At 39.6% G+C, this 20,672-nt stretch overlaps 2 protein-coding genes and 1 long non-coding RNA gene across 5 annotated transcripts; 2 read left to right on the forward strand and 1 right to left on the reverse strand.

Moving 5' to 3' along the window:
• The first annotated feature begins 50 nt into the window (after positions 1-50).
• LOC6616978 (alpha-taxilin) lies at positions 51-2,426 on the forward strand. The gene is made up of 4 exons (XM_002041270.2): positions 51-222; positions 335-735; positions 843-989; positions 1,252-2,426. The coding sequence occupies exons 1-4, from the start codon at positions 151-153 to the stop codon at positions 2,177-2,179; spliced, it is 1,548 nt and encodes a 515-aa protein (XP_002041306.1). The 5' UTR covers positions 51-150; the 3' UTR covers positions 2,180-2,426.
• Positions 2,317-3,905, reverse strand: LOC116801800. The gene is made up of 2 exons (XR_004362235.1): positions 3,015-3,905; positions 2,317-2,886 (listed from the first exon to the last, which is right to left on the reverse strand). It is a non-coding gene; the product is annotated as an uncharacterized LOC116801800 (long non-coding RNA).
• Positions 3,906-4,054: 149 nt separating this feature from the next.
• On the forward strand, positions 4,055-20,622 carry LOC6616979 (Kv channel-interacting protein 1). Of its 3 annotated transcripts, XM_032723471.1 has the most exons (7): positions 4,055-4,214; positions 4,496-4,876; positions 14,858-15,324; positions 16,034-16,103; positions 16,346-16,416; positions 16,486-16,680; positions 17,451-20,622. In XM_032723471.1, exons 3-7 carry the CDS (start codon positions 15,169-15,171, stop codon positions 17,577-17,579), a joined length of 621 nt encoding a protein of 206 aa, XP_032579362.1. In that variant the 5' UTR covers positions 4,055-4,214; positions 4,496-4,876; positions 14,858-15,168; the 3' UTR covers positions 17,580-20,622. The 3 variants fall into 3 exon arrangements, with proteins under 3 accessions (XP_032579362.1, XP_032579363.1, XP_002041307.1); XM_032723472.1 differs by lacking the exon at positions 4,496-4,876; XM_002041271.2 differs by lacking the exons at positions 4,055-4,214; positions 4,496-4,876 and adding an exon at positions 6,460-6,476.
• The last annotated feature ends 50 nt before the right edge of the window (positions 20,623-20,672 follow it).

Consider the following 20,672-nt stretch of genomic DNA (forward strand, 5'->3'; position numbering starts at 1 on the left):
TACTTCTCCCCGATTTTCAGTCTATTTGCCGGCAAACGGAACTGTCTCACTGTTTTATAAATATAAGCAAAGCAACAACAACGAATATAGTCAAAATTCGAAAGAGAAATAGAGTACAAGTTAAATATAGCACCGATTTTTGAATAGACAATGGAGAAGCTAAGCAAGGCGAAAAAGGTGGCGCGCGAGGAGAAGCAGCGCGACCAGAAGCTGGAGGAGTTGGTAAGAGCGCGTGGTGGCCAAAAGGACAGAACCAAACCCTATTTCCATAGACCAGAATCCATGGAAACGGGAATAAATAGACAAATTTAACGCGGAATTACATCTATTTTAGGTCATGAAATCCCTTGACGAATGCCCCTCCGCCGAGGAGAAGGTGAAACTTCTGCTGCAACGCCATGTGGACAGCGAAAAGAATGTAAGCCGGCTGACGGCGGAACTGCGTGTCCTGCAGCGCCAAATGGAGTCGCAGCAGAGGGAGAAGGAGCAGGTCCAGCGGGATCTTAACAAGAGCGTGCTGATGCGAGACAAGCTGCAGGAGGTGTGCCGCGAACAGCAGCGCATCATAAAGTCCGTAAAGAACGAGAGCCTGCTGCAAATCAAGGTGGAGGAGGAGCGGCGCAAGGAGAGCCAGACAAAGTTCCAAAGCTCCCTGAACGATGTCCAGAAGTCGCTGGCCAAGAACAACGAGGAGAACATCAAGCTCCGCGATTACAACATCGAGATGACCAAGAAGTAAACATCGCCGCAACGCTGCGGGGATCCGCGTTCTAAATATAGCCACTGCACACGCACGTTCTCCGTTTTCCGATTTTCCCTAACCATCTGGTCTCCCGTTTTAGGTTAAAGCTGCTGGCCGAGCAGTACCAAACGAGGGAGCAGCACCTGGAGAAGCTCAATGAACAGGTTCAGTTGGAGGCCCAGTTGCACCAGGCCAAGCTGCAAAAGTGCCAGGTGGAGGCTGCCATGGAGAAGGAGATATTAAGCAAGTATGTGCACAAAATGCCGGGTCATCCGGCGCTTCTCTGCATCTCGAGATAAGCAGACCATAGATGGTCACACATTAGAAAACAAGTTTTCATTTAACAATCTCGCTGAGATTACTGGTTTTGATTGAGGACAGCTGAGTGGCTAGCACTTAATACAATTTTAAGCCTTTACGTTCATATTACACGGTTTGCTCTTCACTTAATAGGATTTAGTCAAAGCTTAATCCACACAAAAAATATCTAAATTCCACATTTTTTTCAGGGAAAACCAGATTGGCCTGGAGAAACTGTTGCAAGCGCAACGTGCCATAAAGGATCTAACCGATCGGGAGCACCAACTCAAGGAGCAACTGAACATTTACACAGCCAAGTACGATGACTTCCAGCAGTCGCTGCAGAAGTCGAATGAGGTTTTCGGCAGCTACAAGGTGGAGCTTGAGAAGATGTCCAAGCACACTAAGAAGATCGAGAAGGAGGCGCTGGGCTGGCGACAGAAGTATGAGAAAGCCAATGCCATGGTGATCGATTTAGCCACAGAGAAGAGTCTGCAGACGCAGCACTCAGAGCGCCTGCAGAAGCAAATACAGCAGCTGCAGAAGCTACTGCGTGCTCTACAGCTGGAAAGGACCACACTGCACAAGTGCTTGCGGGATCACGAGATCGAAATACCCGCCCTGCCACAGTTGCCTCCTGAACCAGAGCCAGTAAACGTAAAGCCGGTCAGTGCTGAAAATGTTAAAATGGAAATGATGTCTCGCAATTGTGCGGAACTGAAGCAAACACTGGCCAATCTTCAGAACCAAATGAAGCTGCTAACCACGAATGAATCGAAGACTTCCATGGAGGAAAAGAAGAAGGCCGAGGAGCAGCGCCAGGCGAACAATGCCAAGAAGAATATACGTAAGAAGGAGAAGAAGTCCAAGGCAAAGGCAGCTGCTGCTGCGGCGGCAGAAGCTGCAGCATCCACAACGAACGGAGAGGAGAACGGCGTTCATGAACCAGCCGCCACGGAGTCAAAGGTCGAGCTAGAGGCAGCGGGAGATGCTTCGAACGTTCAGAACGGAAAGGAGCAGACCGTTGACATTGCGACAGACACCCAGGAGCTCGTAGGTGATGGCGACGCTTCCACTGCCAAGTCACTTGTTGATATATCCGAAGTGCCTCCCCTAATCGATGCCAATGCCAACTAAACTACTGACTGTTCGCCTATACTCCCATCTCCAAATCTCGGGCGGCCACCAAGCCTTCCCTGCAAAGCATTTTATGTCATCCATGCCTCAACTGAAAAACGTCATCAATTACAAACCTACATGGTCCGAATTTTGTACTAGTTATTTATTGTACTTTGTATATTGTATTTATTTAAAGGATGTCGTCGGTGATCGTGTATTGCTGTTCAACAACAAATTGAGTAAAACGTGTTTCCCGCAAACAGAATACGAATATTAGAATTATCTCTTCGGGTAAATATTTTGCAGAATGTCCTTCCAAAGATTTAAGCATAAATCTTAGCCCACATTTCGCATCAATTTGCATAAGTAGTGGAATGAGAACCTGCCAGAGAGCACAAGCTCGATGGCCATGGATTGCTTTCGTCATTGTTGGCGACGCCACAAAGTCTAGTGTTGCATGCAACACATTGCAATGCCAACAGGCGAGCGGATGGGGGTGGCTTCAACGGTGCTGATGGGTGGTGCTGAGTGCCTGCGGTTCGTGGCCAGGGTCATTATAATTGCGCCTTAATTATTTTCAACACGCAGCTGTCATTTTTGCCGGGCCCCAGATTTCCGCCATCAAATATTTAAGACGCATGCAACGTGGCGTATGCGTAACGACAACTGCTGCCAGCGGTCACTCGGTGCGGTTGAGGGTGTTGAAATAAGGCCCAGTTAAGCCACTAAAATAATTACACAAATTAATTTAAATTGCATAAAGAGGTGCATACGAAAGAAGGACTAATTATGCCAGCTCTCGAGGCAACAACTGTTTTTACCCCTTTTTTTCACAGCATGTTTATGTACATACCTACATTGTTAGGTGCCCGAGCGTTCCATGGTCATTATAAATTTAATTAAAAATTTTGATATTGTTAGGAGTATAAGGAATTCTATTTATTTAAAGCTTCTTCCGCCCGATTGCCCATTAAGCGGTATTAAAACTGTCTTCCCCTCGGTGCCAAAGTGTTATATACTTGTGCATACTTCACACCCTCGCTCGCACTCACAGAAATGTGTGCACATTTCGCAGGCAATGAGCTTTTGAACATTTAATGAGTTAATACGCTAAATTTGAAAAAAGAAGAAGAACCTCACTGGGGACCAGAAAAGTAGAGGCTGCCAGACTGCCTCACTTTCGGCGTTCAAGTGAAAGGACGAAGTCGCCGACACTGGTGTGGCAATACTTTTGGCAGCCAATTGTGCGGGCTGAGCAAGATGAATGAGGAATATGAGTGTTGCTTGCACAGTGGGCTACTTTCAAGGGTATTAAAAGATGCATAACTATCTTAAAGATGCTTTCAGTAGTACTCTGCGATGTTTAAAATCATATTGTAGATTATAGATATAAATAAATAAATAAATAAATAAATGTAATATAAATAATAAAAAAAATAAAAAAATAAAAATATAAATAAATATTTCCTTCTATTAATCAAAATCATTTATAATAAATAATAGTTGTCATGAATTTAAATCTTACTTAAACAGGCAGTCTTTCATTAGTTACACATTTTAAAAATTATTCATACGCCACGTGGTCAGTCAAGTAAATATATTTGCCATTTAAAACAGCTCTTCCAATATTATTACAATGCCAACTAATTATATGCGTTATGTGGCTACTTAGTCCACTGTAACCGCCGAGGGCTATGCTATACCCTATGTGCCGCCCGCAACCCAAGTGAGTGCGCACCCACTCTCCGGCGAACTCGCTCTCCGTCTCCGGCGGAGTGCCTCCGGATATTTCGGCAACAGAAAGCCTGGCTGCGATAGCCGGAGATTTTCCGAGCGAGGGAAACCCGAGTGCCGAAGCGTCGCTGCTGGCAAACATTTTCCATTTTCGCAGTCCTGTAATCAGTTGTGTATAGGACACTCGCGTGCGCGCGTCGAACGGTTTCTGGCTTTATTCGAGGGAAAAGTGTGTGTCTGACGGCGAAACGGTAAACGGGGAAAACGCTGCGCGGTTTTTGCTGCTATCGAGTTCTTCTTTTGCTGGATTTTATATATGGTAACGATTGTTGCTGCTGCTGCTGTATCATTGAAAAATGCAGCTTTAAATTTAACTTAAATGCTAAAACTTTGCAAGTGGCTTTAAAAAGCAACGCAAGAGTTAGGACAAACAAGTTGGAGGAAATTTTCCAGCTACAGCTACAGCTGCTGCCTCTGCCAGCGTCGCAGTCGCAGTTCGAGATAAAGGATATGCCCGGATTTAAAAGATACAGTTTTTCCTCTTGTTTCTTTTTCCGCTGCTGCTGCTGCTACATTTGCTGCTTGGCATTTTCCGCACAGCAACAACAACCGTTGAGACAGGACCGCAAGTTTTGCTAAAATGTAACATAACACCAAATAAGCAGAGTTGGGAAGAGTGAGCGCCAAAAAATGCAAATAAATGAATAAGCCCAAATCATTAACAAATTAAAACGAGGCACGCAAAGAAGGGCAGGAAAATATAAATATCGAAAGGAGTCAAGTCAAGTGCTTTCGAGGAGCTGTTTGCTGGCATGCTTTGAGGTTAATACCACCCACCACCCAACCAACCGCCCACTACCACCCATCTCAACCATCAGCCATCCACCAACTCCTCCCACCTCCCTCATCTCCGTTTTGGCCAATTTCTCCGTCTGCTTTCGCCGCTTTCTTCGTCACCGCCGCCATCCAAAGGCATCGAAGGTAAATATATATATGTTATATTTTAGCCGAGTGTGTGTATATAAGTCAATGGGCCAACAAACTAACCTACAAAGTAAACAAAAGCGTTACGCTACAAATTCAAATTTTTCGCACACATGCTCAAGAACTATAAACAACAACTCATTTAACTGACGCCATGCCCCCATAAAAAAACCAAAAACAACGCAGCTTAAGACTAGAAATGAAAAAAAAGAAAGAAAAGGAAAACAAACAGTGAAAAGGTGGAAATGGCACGGCAAATGAAACACAACAAAGCAAAACGCACGCTTCTAAAGCTATTTGTATAAAATTTTAATCGCATGCGATTTATTTGACTAGGCGCCAAAGTCGCACGCACGCACACCAGCTCAATTTCGCAGAGACACCCACACACACGCAGGCTAGTGAAAATTCACACACTCACCTTGGAAAATGCGAAAAAACAGCTTCGAATATTTTGTTTATTTTTCGCGAAATTATGGAAAATATTTATGGGCTCTATTTGAAGTTTGAGCTGTGCCAGGTTTTTCATTCATTCAATTGAATATTTTTGTGAGATTATATTTAAAATTGGATGTGAGCTATCCATTTACTATTGAAATTTTAATTTTCATATTTATTTAAACAAATAAGAATCTGTGTTTGAAGACGCACCTGGCAGCAATTGTTTACTGTTTACGGCACTGTGAAAAATATTTTAAATTGTTCATACATATTTTTAACTTTTGCCAGAAGTGTCGACAACTTGTTTATAATTTTCCAAAATAGTGAAGCTTTACATATGTTATATTTTAGCATTGCAGTCATATATGGATGAGAATCGAATATACAAGTAGTAGCATATTCCTAGAGTAAAAGATTTTTTTGTTTTATTTTCTATAACAATATTACAAAATTAATTATTCCCAAAAGTGACAACGCTCTCTTTATAAGGCGCTTATTGCGTCATTAAAAATTCCCATTTTTCAGCCCAATTTCCGTGTCATTTAATCCGCGACAAGCTGTTAAGGGGAAACAAACAAACAAACAAAAGTTGTGTGCAACAATTGACAAGCAACAAAAGCAACTATCGTGCTGCCTGGCAATAAACCATAAAATAAATGCCAATTCCATTTAGATGCACAAGCCGATTAAAAAGTCAACTTCTACTGGCATAGTTTTCCAACTCGTGCGACATTGATTCGTGATCGATTTGGGTTTAATATGAGGGCTGTCGAATTGTAATCCAATTTCAGCGATTCTAAAAGTAACTTCAAGTAGGAAAATCAGAAAATGCAATTATGTGATATATTTCATATATATTTTTATTTATATTTTAGGCAATTTTAGTACTTCCCAAGTTGGGAATCCCAACCTTTTGAATTACTATTTCTGACAAGTGTTACACGACGAGGTCCTTGCTAAGCTAAATTCGCTGCGATCTATTTATATAATCCTTTGTACTTTTTGGCCAACTATTTTAGGTGCTTCTAGCCGAGAAAAGCTGCATCTGCATCCTAAGAATAAAATGAACTTGGTCGCAGGAAGCTGGATGAAAAACACTTAACGCGCAACTAAGCGACAATTGTTGTTTTGTGTGGCATTTAAAAATAGAATCAAGGTGCGCTCTAGTTTCATTCATCCACACACAGACACATACCCACTCACACACACAGAGGCACAAACACACACACAGATGCAGGTAAAGAGCCTACATAAAAGTGGCTGCTGTTGTTTTGCAAGTGGGCGAGTGAGAGGCAAAGGGGGTGGTCGCCGGGATGTAGGCTACACGAAACTGCAAATAGAAAAGTTATAAATAAAACATTGAAAAAATGAACTTGGAAACTGTAAAAATAAAATAAAATATAATAAAGACCTGATGAGTGAATGCTATATAATGGCTGATCATTCAAACATTCAATTATTGAATGAGCATCGATGGCAGCCCACAAAATATAGTAGATGATATATGTTAAATTTAAACATTTTGTGCAGCACATCTGGGCACTATTACTTACCAGTTAAAGGTCAAAACAGCGTGGCCTTGGCCAAAAGGAAACTCTAAGGAAAACGCAAAGACACGCAAGGCAATTCCAAACGAGAACCGCAGCTGTGAGCTGCAAAGTGATTCAACGCTTTTCGGCTATAAAGTGCCTAATCACTTTGGGTGTTAGATGCGTGGGCCATTCAATGACACTGGTAATTACTGGCCCAATCGAATGATATTGTATTGGCCTAAGTGAGTAATGAGCAAAGGGCGTGACAATCGCCAAACGTCCTCCTGTCTTCGTTGAATAATTAAGCCTGGTCAAACGAACTGACTTTCAGTTAAGTAACTTACAGAAAAGACCACACAAGTATCAAGTTACCGCAGAATATTATAACAAAATACCTGCGCACATATAGCTCAAACTTTAGATTTTCATTTAATAATATTCTGGTATATTTTCTTTGTACCAAAAATATAACCACAAACCATTTAAAGGGCTTTAAAAATGTACATGTAAGCATTTTATGCCACCAAAGGCAACCGCAAGCCATTCCCAGCGTGAACATCAATTTGCCAGCATTTGGCGACCATTAATGGTCAACTTATCGTGCAAAAAAATACTCCTCCTCCCATGGTTAAAGCCATAAAACATGTGTGCAGGCATACACACATATGCAACAGCTAGGAAAAAAAGGAATCGTTTAGCTTTCAAACAGCAACAAACTTGAAATTTATATAGCCAACCGCCAGATGTGTCTATAAAACTTGCACATCCCATACGAACATCCATTTTGCGGAGATTTTTCCAATTTTTTTTTTCTTTGTTTCCCTCTTATATTTTTATCACCAGCTGATAAGAGCAAAGTTTGTCCGAAAGTTAGCGCCTGTAGCCGTAACACGCATACGCCATGTGTTACAAACATCCGATGGAAAGCAAGAAAGAAAGAAACGAAACGAAATTACCCGCAATTTCAGACAAGTTAAATGTCTTTGCAGCCAAGCATTTTGGTAACATTTTTTAATTGCCCCACTGGGGGATGGGCGGAAATCCACATTTACAAGCGAACATATGTTGGTAACAAGCCAAGTCCAAGCACTCCGCTGATGAGTACAGCGAAAATTGTGCAGGGCTCGACTATCACATACCCGGTACTTCTCTTTCTATGAAAACTAAATGATTTCAATCTTGAAACAACTCTTTTTTGCTATAACCATACTATAATAAACATTCCCTTATAGTTAAATCATACCCTAGTTTTTTACGAGCAGCCTATTAAAAAGTGTGGTAACAACTATGCTCAGCCACCCACGCGGACCACTTACAGGCATTAATTACTATGTCGGGCCTGCCAAGTCAGCAACGAGCCACGAAAAGTTGAAGGACCCACTGGAAAAAAATATTGCATACTTTTCGGAATTTTCCCCCCAATTTGGGCAGTTTCCACGCTTTTCACTCTCTCTCTCTGTTTTCTGACAAGTTGTATGAGTTGCGAGAGTTGAATGTTTCTTTTTATTGCCATTGCCATTGTTTTTGTTGCTATTGTGGCCCGTTGTTCTTGTTTTTGGCAACATTTTTATATTATTTGGTCGGCTTATTGTTCTTGTAGATTTTCATGTCCATGGCGAACAACAAATGTTGAGGAAGAAGAAAAAAGTTTGTTATGTAGTTGATTTTTCGCAGAACAACGTTAAGTTGAGAAAACAAATTCCCAAATATGTAATTGGTTTTTGAGTGCGGCGGGTACCAACCAAAAACCAAAACCAAAGTTCTAATTATTCGTAATGTTTTAAGAATAATAATTTCGTCTATTTTTTGACAAGTTTAACAGAAATCACATATACAGACAAATTATACCACTGCTAAGCAATTATGTTCTCTAAGCCAATTTAACTTGCTTCGATTGAATTTGACTTGTCCTTGGCGGAAATAAATTAAGTCAGCTCATAAATTAAACCAATCCTGGCAAGTTTTGCGGCTCATACACCCACGCAGCAATAAGTTCATGAACATATCTCGGCATATTTATAGCTTGGCCAAAGCCCGCTAAGCTTTTGCCATTTTGGCCAAGAAAAGGGCACAGCCACAGACCGAATGATTGTCTGCAAGTTGGCGCATATCGCCGAACCGGAAGTTCCGGGGGCCAACAGGGTTAGCGGGTGGAAATATCCTCGAACATCCGTGGCTCTCCTTATAGATCTGTGTGTGTGTGCGCCGATGTAACGACTTATTGTTTATTGTTGAATTTCGCACAGTTGAATACCAACTACTCCCCCAAAACCGAATAATTTCAGCCGAGAAACGCAGCCCATTTGAAGTCGTTGCAACTATTTTGGCAGTTTCCTTACAAGGCTTTTTGTTGGCCTGGCCAACAATGAAGTCAGTTTCTTGTTGGCCATTGCCAAAATAACTGCATTTTCTGGACGAGGGAGTTAGTAAAACTTTCCCCATGCCCGGAAGTGCAGCGTGCAAACTTTTTTATTGCTCGCCTGCCAGTTTGCATAGAAGTCTCTAATATTCTGCTTGCTGCCGTAGATTGCATTTTTAGTAAGTCCTAACGGCTGCCAAATTAATGAATACTGATTGCACCAGAGATTGTCAGTAACAAGCTTCCGCCATCACAATTTCCCTCAACCCTCGGAATCTAAACATGTGTGTATCCTGAGCTGATTGCCATCTAATGCTCGACTGCATCCAAGTGGCCCTAACACTCGAAATGTATACAGTTCATGGTTAAGTTTATCATTCCAGCCGACTTTAAGTGCAGGAATTGCTCATCTGTGATTGCTACTCCATTTTGGATGAGACCACTTCAGCTGCAATTTTGCTCCAGGCACGCTTGAATGGCTTCTTTCAGATGTGACTTAAGTCAAAAGTGTACAAACATTGGTGCAGCTATACAAATGTTGTTTTTCATAGGCATTTTCGGAAAGAATTTAACAGAAATTTAATTAAAATGTACAATTTCTACAGAGAATACTAACTACACATACTGCAACTAAAATATCTCAGATCCTTTTTCTAAAAATTCATTTAAATAGTTACTTCCGCCATGATTAACATCTATTTAAACTACATTTCACGTTATTTCCTATTTATATCCCAAATGTTAATGGCTTTACCCACAAGTTCGGTTACTCTTTATAATATATACCCCTAACGATATCCAGGTGCCGGCAATTACGTGTCGCGTGCCGGAAGTGCGATTAGAGCATCAGGAGCGACTAATAATGGCCCGGAGCTGGGTTCGCTCCTTTGTTGATTCTAGATAGGTGAAAATGTTTTGCAAAATTGCTTCTCCCTCTTATGTTTAACTAAAAAATTATTGCAAACTGAGAGCGAAAACCATATGCTGCACGCTGCTTTTCGAGACTCCTGGGAGTCGTTTGTTATTGCTGCCTTGAGCATTCAGCTGGCCCGGCTTATCTGGGATGATGTTGTGGTTGCCAGCTGGAAAATACCCTCTTAAATTATCGCATTCGTTTCCATTAACAACCGAAAACTAACTGCTAAGGGGGAGGGGATTTTCGTCAACACTTTTAGCTTTTAGCTGATTTCCCCAAGTGAATCTCAAAGTGAATGTCAAATGGTGGGGTTAAAGCCGAGTTTATGCAGTGCGAAGCTAATAGAGCTCAAAAGCACTTTGTTGCATCCTCATAGTGAATAATGACTTCCGTTCGACTATCTCATAACTCGCTGATAGGCCATTCGAATTCGTATGTTGGATCAGGGCCAAGTTCCTATCTCTTGGCAATCGGCAGAATATAGTTTGGCACAATTACCAACTTTAATTATGCGTCATGCTGTCTGATTTGTAAAAGATATAATTTATAAATAAATTGATATCTAACATGAGTGGCCTCTTTTCTTAGTCTTTCGATTCAATTACATCATCAATTATGCATTTAAAAAATATGCATAATAAAAAATCAGAAATTAGCAGTCAACCATTTTTGAGCTAACACCATTTTGTGACACCATTTGTCAACGTGCTCAACAATTTAGCAATAAATAATTAATTAGCATAAACCATACATCGGCTGGCAAACCATCAACTTAGGTGTCTTGTTCAGTGCAATCAGGTTGAATAATTAGAGTTTGCAAAACAATTAGGCCATTAACTGCAATGCCCAGAAGGCACACGTCAACAGCAAACTGCCCACAATTGATCAGCCAATAATTAGGATAGCGTAATGGTAATGCAAATGCACTTTGGGTCGAGTACACGCGAGTATTCCTCACGGGAAACGTACTTCATTATTTTCCCATTCAACATAGTGGCCCGATTTGGCCTTGGACCTGGCCAAAAGCCGGATTGAAAAGTGTTGAAAGCCCTTCATCAGCTGTCGTCATCGCTTGCCTTGGTGAAAAGCCACGAAAAAGCCGGAAAAGGGAGTAAAAAATGGCATATAATTGGCGTTGATTTATTGTCCTTTGTAGGCGCAACGAGATTTGCCCACCAATCTTATGGGCGAGTGCCAGCCAAAGCTTAGGCAAAAAAATTCAATTGCTGTAGTCTGCAGCACGGCAATTGGCCCAAAAAGAATGATATATACAGACCCAGATATGCCGTGAATATATCCGCAATTTAATAATGCTCTCGAATTTCTAGTGGCTCTGTGGTTTTTGTGGTTGCGTGCTGGATCGCTTCGGTCCTGGAGTTCCTATTTAGATATCGCTGCCTTTCGAGCTTGCCACTCCTCTCATCGTGCCATTCTGTCTGGGTTGTCCGTGAAAGTGGCATGAAACCAGCAGGAAATGACAATGGAACCTGCTCGGAGACATGAAAGCCGCACAGTGTCGTTGCGATTAAAAACTAGAGCTTGAAATAAAGTTTAGCAATTAAGGAAAGCACAGAAACATGGTAGATTGAAATTGTTATGGCCTAAATGTAGCTGTGAAAAATGTCTAGAGATAACCAAGAGAATAACAAATTTCAATAATCGATAGACATGTGTATAAATTTACCTGGCTTAGGGGATATCAATTAATGTTGAATTTATGCTTTGGCATATAAACTTCAGCTAGAATTTAATTGGATTTTTCATTTTAAATTGCGTTTAAACTTTGTGGCTCCTCGGTGAGTTTTTAATATTCGTTTTATTTGCTCGATGCAAATCATTAGGAGCATCTCGGCAGCTGCAAAATTGTATTTATTATACAAATACCCTCGTGGAAAGCAAATTAAAATATTATTTTGTATAAATACATAAACCACTGTTGACAATTTCAGTTTAGCAGAGTGGGCGGCCTGGCGTGCGTTCTTGTTTAGTTTCGGTTTTAGTTTTAGTTTTAGCTTTCTTTTCCATCATTCGAGTGGCATTGCATGACTGCATGCAAGCTGGTTCTGGTTCTGGCCAGGCCAAGCCTTGTCCTTGCCTCGAAAGCTGCTGCTGCTGTTGTCGTTGCCATTTATAAGTTTAAGTCCTGACATGCCACACAGAACCACGGGACCAGGACCCGCAAAGCGCCCTAAAAGTCCGTCGCAATTCCCCGTATCTTGGCAGCAACAAGAACAACACAATTAGACAAATGAATAAACATAGAGTTCTTGGCAACAAGAAAATTTGCATATCCCATTCCCAGCGGACTTGAGTGCACTTCAGTGTCTTGTGGCCTCTGTGTGCGAAAGTAATTCGTGTTCGTATTTGCAATTGCCAATTGGCTAATAGGGATTTTCACATTATTACGTTTGCACTATGACCTGGTTTAATATTTAATTAGCTTCGCCCTGGCAATGAATGGCTTCGACTCAACCCGCTCGGTTGGCCGTCTGTTCGAGGGTGTTCGTGCGCTCTTTGCCGGAAGCACATGCCGTATACGTGATATTTGACAAACATTTTACATGCACAGGCACACACACATCCACCCACAAACGCACACGCAGGCCTCACCAAAACTGCATTCAAAATCTGGTGTGTTAAAAGGAATGTGGCACTTGGAAAAATTACGCTGGTGTGAACATTTATTTTTAAACGCAGGTCTTGAGCAATTACTGCTGTTCCTTTAAGCCAATACTAATTACGGTCTTGGTTGAAGCGTTTAAAAAACTTTTAAGTGTTCTAGTGTGGGTATATATTTTCGTTAAGTGCATGTGAGGAAATCCTGACCATAGTAAAGGCGTGACTCCAACATGGTTTCAAATGTTGTAAAATGCAGGCAATTGCATGCTCCTACCACCCTACCCTCATTTATTCCACATTTTCCCACCAATTTTCCACCCCACTTTTCCCACCGACTGGGCCACAGAGATTTGTGCAAAATAGAGTCATGAAATTAGTTGGCTGCAGCTCGAGCAGCTAAGTATGACATTGTATTCGGTTTTATGGCTCTCTTCGCTTTTAATGCTATTTATGCTAATGGCAGGCAACATTTAGCAGTTGCTCTTGGCTTAAAGAGCTCACTCGGCGCATTTTCACGGCTCCGTCGGGTTAAAGCTATTGATTCCACTCTGACTTTGGCCGCATAAATATTTAAGACTTACTTTGGCGATTTATAAATTATTAATGTATTCAACAAGAAAGTTCGGAGGAGCCTGAAAGCCCTAAAGCTACTGGGAAATTAAGTTTCGCATTGGAAGTTTTGCCAAGCTGATTTAGCGTATTCTGATTTTGGCAACTGCGTTTCTGCGGTTGGGAATGGCTAAAATTCCTTAAAGAAGTAAATATTTTGGTTAGCTTTATTCATTTCTAACTTTATATAACAGGAGGCGGTAGCGTATCACTTAACATTTAGCTGAATGTATAAATAATATATGATGAGTGGGTGATAAGTATCATCGAGAAAAAATAGAAAAAGTTGCGAGGTACTTGAAGCTGTGCAAAAGAAATATAAATACTTTCACTTGGATTAAAACTGTCAAAGCTATTTCCTTTCGCAATGACCCCGTTTTTCGGCTAGCTGCCGTTTAATCATTTCCAGCTGAAAAATAACCGTGACGTCGGAAATGGAAAACCCCTGCTGCGCCGCTTTTCCGCCCTAAGCTAACAAGAGTCCTGCCTGTGTGTTATGTGAGTGTGGGTGGGCGCAAATAGAATGGAAATGCAAAATGGAAATAGAGTGGAAATAGTCCGCAGCACACACTTTTTGACTTTTCGCTGATAAATATTGAAGTGCTGTTGAAATTTGTCAGAGAGAAGCGCAAAAAGTTCGCCGAAGATTTGATTTAAGCCGATGCAGGCGAGTCATTGCGAGAAAAATTTAATTTGTGGATTTATGGGATTGGATTTACGAATTGGTTTTATTATGATGAATGCGCAATAAACGTAATCGAATAGTCAAATGGGAATTAGACAAGAAATATGTTCGGCCAAGATACGAACGGAAAAGCTTTAAACATAGATTTTAAGACCACTTCCTATAATCGCATAAAGTTTATTTACTTTCCTGAGACCTCTAATTACACTTCAATAACAACCTAAGCTGATTTGCATTGTGTTTGTGCGTTCGAAACGAATCAATCCGACCGTCAGAATGAGTTCGCATTCCATTCATTTGCATGTTGAGTGCTCATTAATTTCATCTGGGCAACAGCATTGCCCCGCCCCCAAAAAACACCGCACCCAGCGCCCATTTCTTGCGGCAGAAATAAAGGTGCTGCAAGTGCACCAAAGTGCGCGCATAGCTCGATTCGCCTTTGATTTATGGTACGCAATAATAATCTTCATTTGCATGTTGCCTCAGGCGGCGCGAGTCAACAGGGCGTATACTCGATGCCATTATATGCAGGTGTAGCTGCGGCTACGAGTTGCGCTTCCGGCAGCTGCAAGTGTCCTTGCCCCGACTTTCAGCACTGATTTAAGTGGAAAGGGAAAAATATTTGTAAATTGCGGGTGGTTTTTAAAATTCGTACGGCAGCATTTTTAAATTGCTCAGGCTTAAAATGTATATTCCTAAGCATTTACATTTAAAGACTCCGCTATTTTCTATATTTTTAAGATAAAATGCATACTTTTCGCATAAATATTCGCAGTGTATCAATCTCACCTGCTCTCTATTTTCCATTTCGTTTTAGCATTGGTAGCCTCATTAGCGACTTAGTAGAATGGCGCAAAGGAAACCGTAACCAAAAACCACCAAAAACGAAATAAAAAAAGGATACGCCGAAAGGGATTAGGAGCAGCAGCCACTGAAAAGGTTGAGAGCCCATAAAAAAGCACAAAGAAATTGAATACTCACAGCGAATTTTAGGCATAATGAGTTCGCTGTCGCGTCCCTAAAAACCGAGCACCTCAAATGCAAATTGATATTAAGCCGCCAATCATAATCAGCACCGATATTAATTAAAAAAAACCGCTACCAGTCAACAATAATCAAGGAACCGCCATGGCCTCACCACCGGAGAGTCCCATCGAGGAGGTGGTCTATGAGTTGGAACACACACGAGTGCCTAAGCCCATTCCCGTTGCCCTCGAGGATCTGTGCCGGCAGACCAAGTTCACCAAACAGGAAATCCGCGTCATGTACAGAGGATTCAAGACGGTAGGAAGCCATGTTCTTATAAACTGATGTTGCAAGTCGATGGGTTCCAAAAGTATTATTATTTTAGATAATAACTTTTAAATAATATAGTTCTTTATATGCCAAGAACAACTCATTGACCAGCTGCCATGTAAAAACGAGCGCTACTTAAATGTCTGTCATTTTAATGCACACGCGTTTTGAATTTCATTGCAAATGAATTCGCTCCTTTCAAGCGATTGTGTGTCCAAGCACTTTTATACCAAAGAGTGCGGAAAAAGGCCAACTCAGCGAAAAAGTTTCAATATGTGGGTCAACTAGAGATGAGCTCCGGGGTCAAGTAAATGGATAGTTTGAGCCAGACAGTTCGCCTTATTGACAGTTTGCCCCATTGATAGTTTGCCTTTGTGATATTTGGCTCGCTGGTAGTTTACCTTATTGATAAGTTTCGTTGGCTGGTGACTTGTACTTTTGATTTCGTTACGAAATAGATGGCATTCTAAACTTTTTAATTTTGCAAATAATAAGCACGAAAGTAGAGCATAGCTTTTTTTTATTCGACTACTGCATTACTTAGGCATTCATGTACTTGTAATTAAATGATCTCAAAGGTTTGGGTTAGTCCTTTTTGCCCTTTTGGAACTCGCTGTCCCTACATTTGCCTTTTTCTTTATTAACCGAGCAAACACTTACTTTCATTGCGATTTCATTTTCGTTATTTTTTTCGCAGGAATGCCCCGAGGGCGTGGTACACGAGGATTGTTTTAAGGATATCTACGCCAAATTCTTTCCACATGGCAGTAAGTATTTGTGTGTGAATAAATGTCGCCCATTTGGGGTGTGTCTGTGTGCGCGGGTGCTGTCGCTAAGGTCTTATGCTTCTGCTTTTTATAGTAGCGCGTCATAAAGCGCCATTTAAGCGAGCATTTCGTCCTTGCAGCAGCTGCCACCGTAATGCCAAAATACCCAAATAGCCAGAAACCAAAAAAAAAAAAAAAAATCACCCTGACACGCCTACTTTGCTTATGTTCTATTTATACAGATTCGAGTTTATACGCTCATTATGTGTTCAAAGCGTTCGATGTTAATTGCAATGGCGCCATTAGTTTTCGGGTAATTATTTATCATTATATTAACATCTACGCAGTATTACGTATATTAATACGTTTCAATGTTTATCAGGATTTACTGGTCACCTTGTCGACCTTGCTGAGAGGTTCTGTGTATGAGCGTCTGCGTTGGACCTTCAAGTTGTACGACCTGAACGGCGACGGAAGGATCAGTCGCGGCGAACTAAGTGAAATTATTTTGGCCATTCACGAGCTTATGGGTCGGAGACCACATCAACCGGAGGACGATCGCAAGGCGAGGGATCAGGTAAGATAGCAGATATTTAATACAGAGGGGTTCTGATTAATTAAAGTTCCTTTGGCCTAAACTATAGTAAGTAAAAGTTTCGACCTTGGTACTCGGCTCGTACCGCATTTAACAATCGATGCTAGGCTTTAATCAACTTGTTCGTGGTACAAAGGAAAATCTCTGCTTATCCGCAATGAGCATTATGTTCTAGGCCATTCTGTTGAAATGTCTATCTGCATATTCATCGCACTTCCTCTGGCGCAGATTTGTATGCTTCATTCTTTATGCAAAAGCCACACTTCATGAAACGTGCAGCATCCGCTGACGTTAGTCGGGCGCACAGTGCGTATGAGTAATTATGATTGGGAGCACACACACACACAGAAGTATGCGCGTACATACGGAATGCATAAGTCGGGAATCGAAATTGCATCGGCAACGGTGGGTGAAAAGCGAGCAGGGAAATACGGATGCATTCGTGTGCGGAAACAGCAGCGGATATTTTACTTAATGATGAAGGTTTCACTTTTTCCCGCGGATAATACTTAAACGAAAATGCCAATGAAAAGTCGCTGAAATTGAAATGAGCGATTAAATTGAAAATGACTTTGTGCCAGTCAACGAAATTTATAAGAGTAATAAACGGAAATGGGAGTAAGGGCACTATAACTTAATTTAATTGATCAGTAATAGGGATATTTCGGTGTCTTTATAAAATTTATGTATGCTCGTAATATTTAAAGATTCTTTCAGTAACTCATTGTGTTTTTTTACCTTTTATTACCCAGGTTGATCGTGTGTTCCGCAAACTGGACTTGAACCAGGATGGCATTATAACGATAGAGGAGTTTTTGGAGGCCTGCCTGAAGGACGACTTGGTAACTCGATCGCTGCAAATGTTCGACAACGACCTTTGATGACAAGAGGGGGAGCTAGAGCCAGGGCTACGCAATTGCAGGACTATAATATCTCTTATAGATCTATAAGTGCAATAAGCAACTCTAAGGAAGTGACAACCCTAAATAAAAATACAAAAATATTACAAAAAAAAAGAGGGGGGAAAACCCCAAACAAGCTTGAAAAACACCAGTGAAATTGATGGAAAACGAGGAAATGAAACATATTAGTAATTAAAATTAGTTTAGGCAAATATCGAAGGAAGAAATCCTTAAACTTTATGAGTGTGTTATTATATAACTAACGAAGAGGTCGACTAAGATTGATTATAAAGAATATGTAATTTTTTGAGCATATTATGAATTTAATCCTGCCGTGAAAAGCGAATTGGTCTTATATATATATATATGTATTTACTATATAAATATGTACATGTATGATATGATATATGTGTAAATGAAATTGATTTCGACAACAGATCTAAACTAAACCACCAAACCAAATGTTTGATTCAGGAATGGAATTGGTATACCGAAAACAAGAGAAACCGAGCTCTCAACACGATTTACTTTACTATAATTACGCAGTAACAAATAATAGAATACTAAAGTATAAATTTACACTTAGCTAAACGAAAAGTTACCAAACAAATGGATTTCCTTAGTTCACCTTTGTAGTCATATTTCCGATTTAATTGATTTAAAAGATACTTTTTTGCTTTACTGTCAATTAGGAAGAAAAACGCGAATTGCAGTATAAATTAAATAAATTCAGATTGTGGAAAGTTCTATTAGCCATATATGTTTTAATGTGTGTGTTATTGTTTTGCATCAACTAATTGAATTTACAATTTGTCTCAATAAAGCTATCTCCCAGCCATATTAGTTTAAAATGGCACAAAAAAAAAAAAATACTACATAAACAGATGAATAAATAATGCCTGGGTTTTGTGTGCCCGACCAACCACCGATATATAAATAGCACTTGACAATTACGCTTGATTTAATATTTATACAAAGTCGTGTTGATTTTTTAATGATAAATGCAATTCTCAACACGACTCTTCAATTAAATTACATTTTTATTAAATTACACTTGCCAGAACATATTTACACACAAGCACGCGACGCTTTGCCCGGTTTTTCGTGAAGCCCCCAGATTTTGTACACCCATTTCATCATTTCCCAAAAAAGCTTCAGAGGAATGTCTTTGGGAATGGAGAAAACTTGTGCAGCGAAATGAAAATGTAATAATATAATAATAATGAAACGCGACCGTTTTTATAAAAACATTGAATGCTTAATTGTGCATGAACAAGACAAGACAATCAATGTGGTTTGATATTTCCTATTTCCGCTTTTAGTTGTACACATTGTTCTTCCATTGTTGCTTCAAACAAAAGGCATTTTCTGTATAAAAAGCCTTAAGCGAAGGACACTAGGAAATGAAATGAAAATCAGGAATCAGTGGTTTAATGACGTCACAAGCTCTTAATTTAAATACTGAACTTAGCAGGTGTCGTTTGAAATGTGTTAACTGTGTTTTAGACGAAAAAAATCTAAATGTTGGCCTTTGAAAACTATGCCAACCGTAATTATTACTCGTAGGCGCTCTATAATGATTAAACCATAATTTAATTTAGGTTGAATCGGAGCTTCAGCAAGCCTACAACTTGGTTAAGCATAAAAATATTTAACATTTTTAAGCATACCTACCAGGCAAGGATTCTTCCACCATTCTTCAGACAGGGTTCAAATATATAAAAAGGCAAAGCCATTTAAAGCGATTCCATCATCAAATAATCTTAGCATTAGTAAATGTGTTGAACAAGAACATTTTGTTGAATATAAAAGTATTCTTGTCTAAAAAAATACCTATGCGACCTACTCGTTAAACCACCCACGATTTCTAACTCTTAAGAAACGATCTATGCAATATGAGCGTACACTGTCCAAAAACAAAACAAACAAATACAAAAAAGCAACTAATTGATATTAATCTATCATTCGAATTGAGGAAAGCTATGTGTCTAACTAGTCAACATAATAAATAATGAAATTGAAACGCTTATGCTAATGTTAAAAACTTAAATATTAAACTAAAGATTATTTATTTAACCAGTCGAATTGGAAGATACTGTTTAGAAATTGGTTTTAGCTGCTAAATGTCCGAAAAGATCACTATCTAGATTATCCAAAAGCTATGTCGAAATCGACGTTTGATTTGTACTAGCTAGCTGGAATCAGTTTCCGAATCTAGAACATAATAGGTGTAACTAAAGTGGTGTAACTTATTTTTAAAACAACGTTTAATTCGTATTCCGTTAAAAGTAAATTTAATCCAAATGTACCTATAGTAAATGTAAATTACGATAATAATTCTTTTAGCCAAGATTCCGTAGAACATGATGGAATCTTAAACCTTTTGTTAACTATATAAATGGTTTGCGCTATCCCAATAATAATAATAAATAACAACAAAATAATTAACAAAGAAAACGTGGTTAGTGATTTGGATTGTTTATAAGTAAATTATAGTAAGCTCTTTAAGCGATTATTTATATAAAACACCTACAATAATTAATCTATAAAATGACTCAAAACCATTTCGAAATATTCATTATTTTATTATTATTCACTAAAAATGCTGATATTGCCCTTAAATATTCATTATTCTTAAAGTGAAGCTATTTGTTGTAAACATTTTAAATTAACACTAATGGATAGCTTTCCTTAAAAGAACCTAAAAATGTGTTTATACCAAAATCCACTAAAATGTACCTATAGTTAAGTATTGTCTACTTAGAAAATACATAATGGAATTTAATTTTAGTAAATCACATTACGGTTTAAGTTCTCGAACATTTGATTTAAAATTGTGTTGTACTTAAGTTTTAGTCTGAAAATAAGACATACAATTTAATAACAAACAAAAAAGTTTTCGTGCCACTTAAATTGAAAACCAACCAAAGATTAAGAAAACACATTTAAAAACAAGCCCAACAACAAATTGGGTAAAGAGTAAAAGGGATAAACAATTTTAATAAAAATAACACTTTAATTATGTTTTACGCCATTTTATTTGGTGGGGTAAATGTTAACGAAATAAAAACA

The sequence above is a fragment of the Drosophila sechellia genome, chromosome 3R, assembly GCF_004382195.2.
Source record: "Drosophila sechellia strain sech25 chromosome 3R, ASM438219v1, whole genome shotgun sequence".
NCBI classification, from domain to species: Eukaryota; Metazoa; Arthropoda; class Insecta; order Diptera; family Drosophilidae; genus Drosophila; species Drosophila sechellia.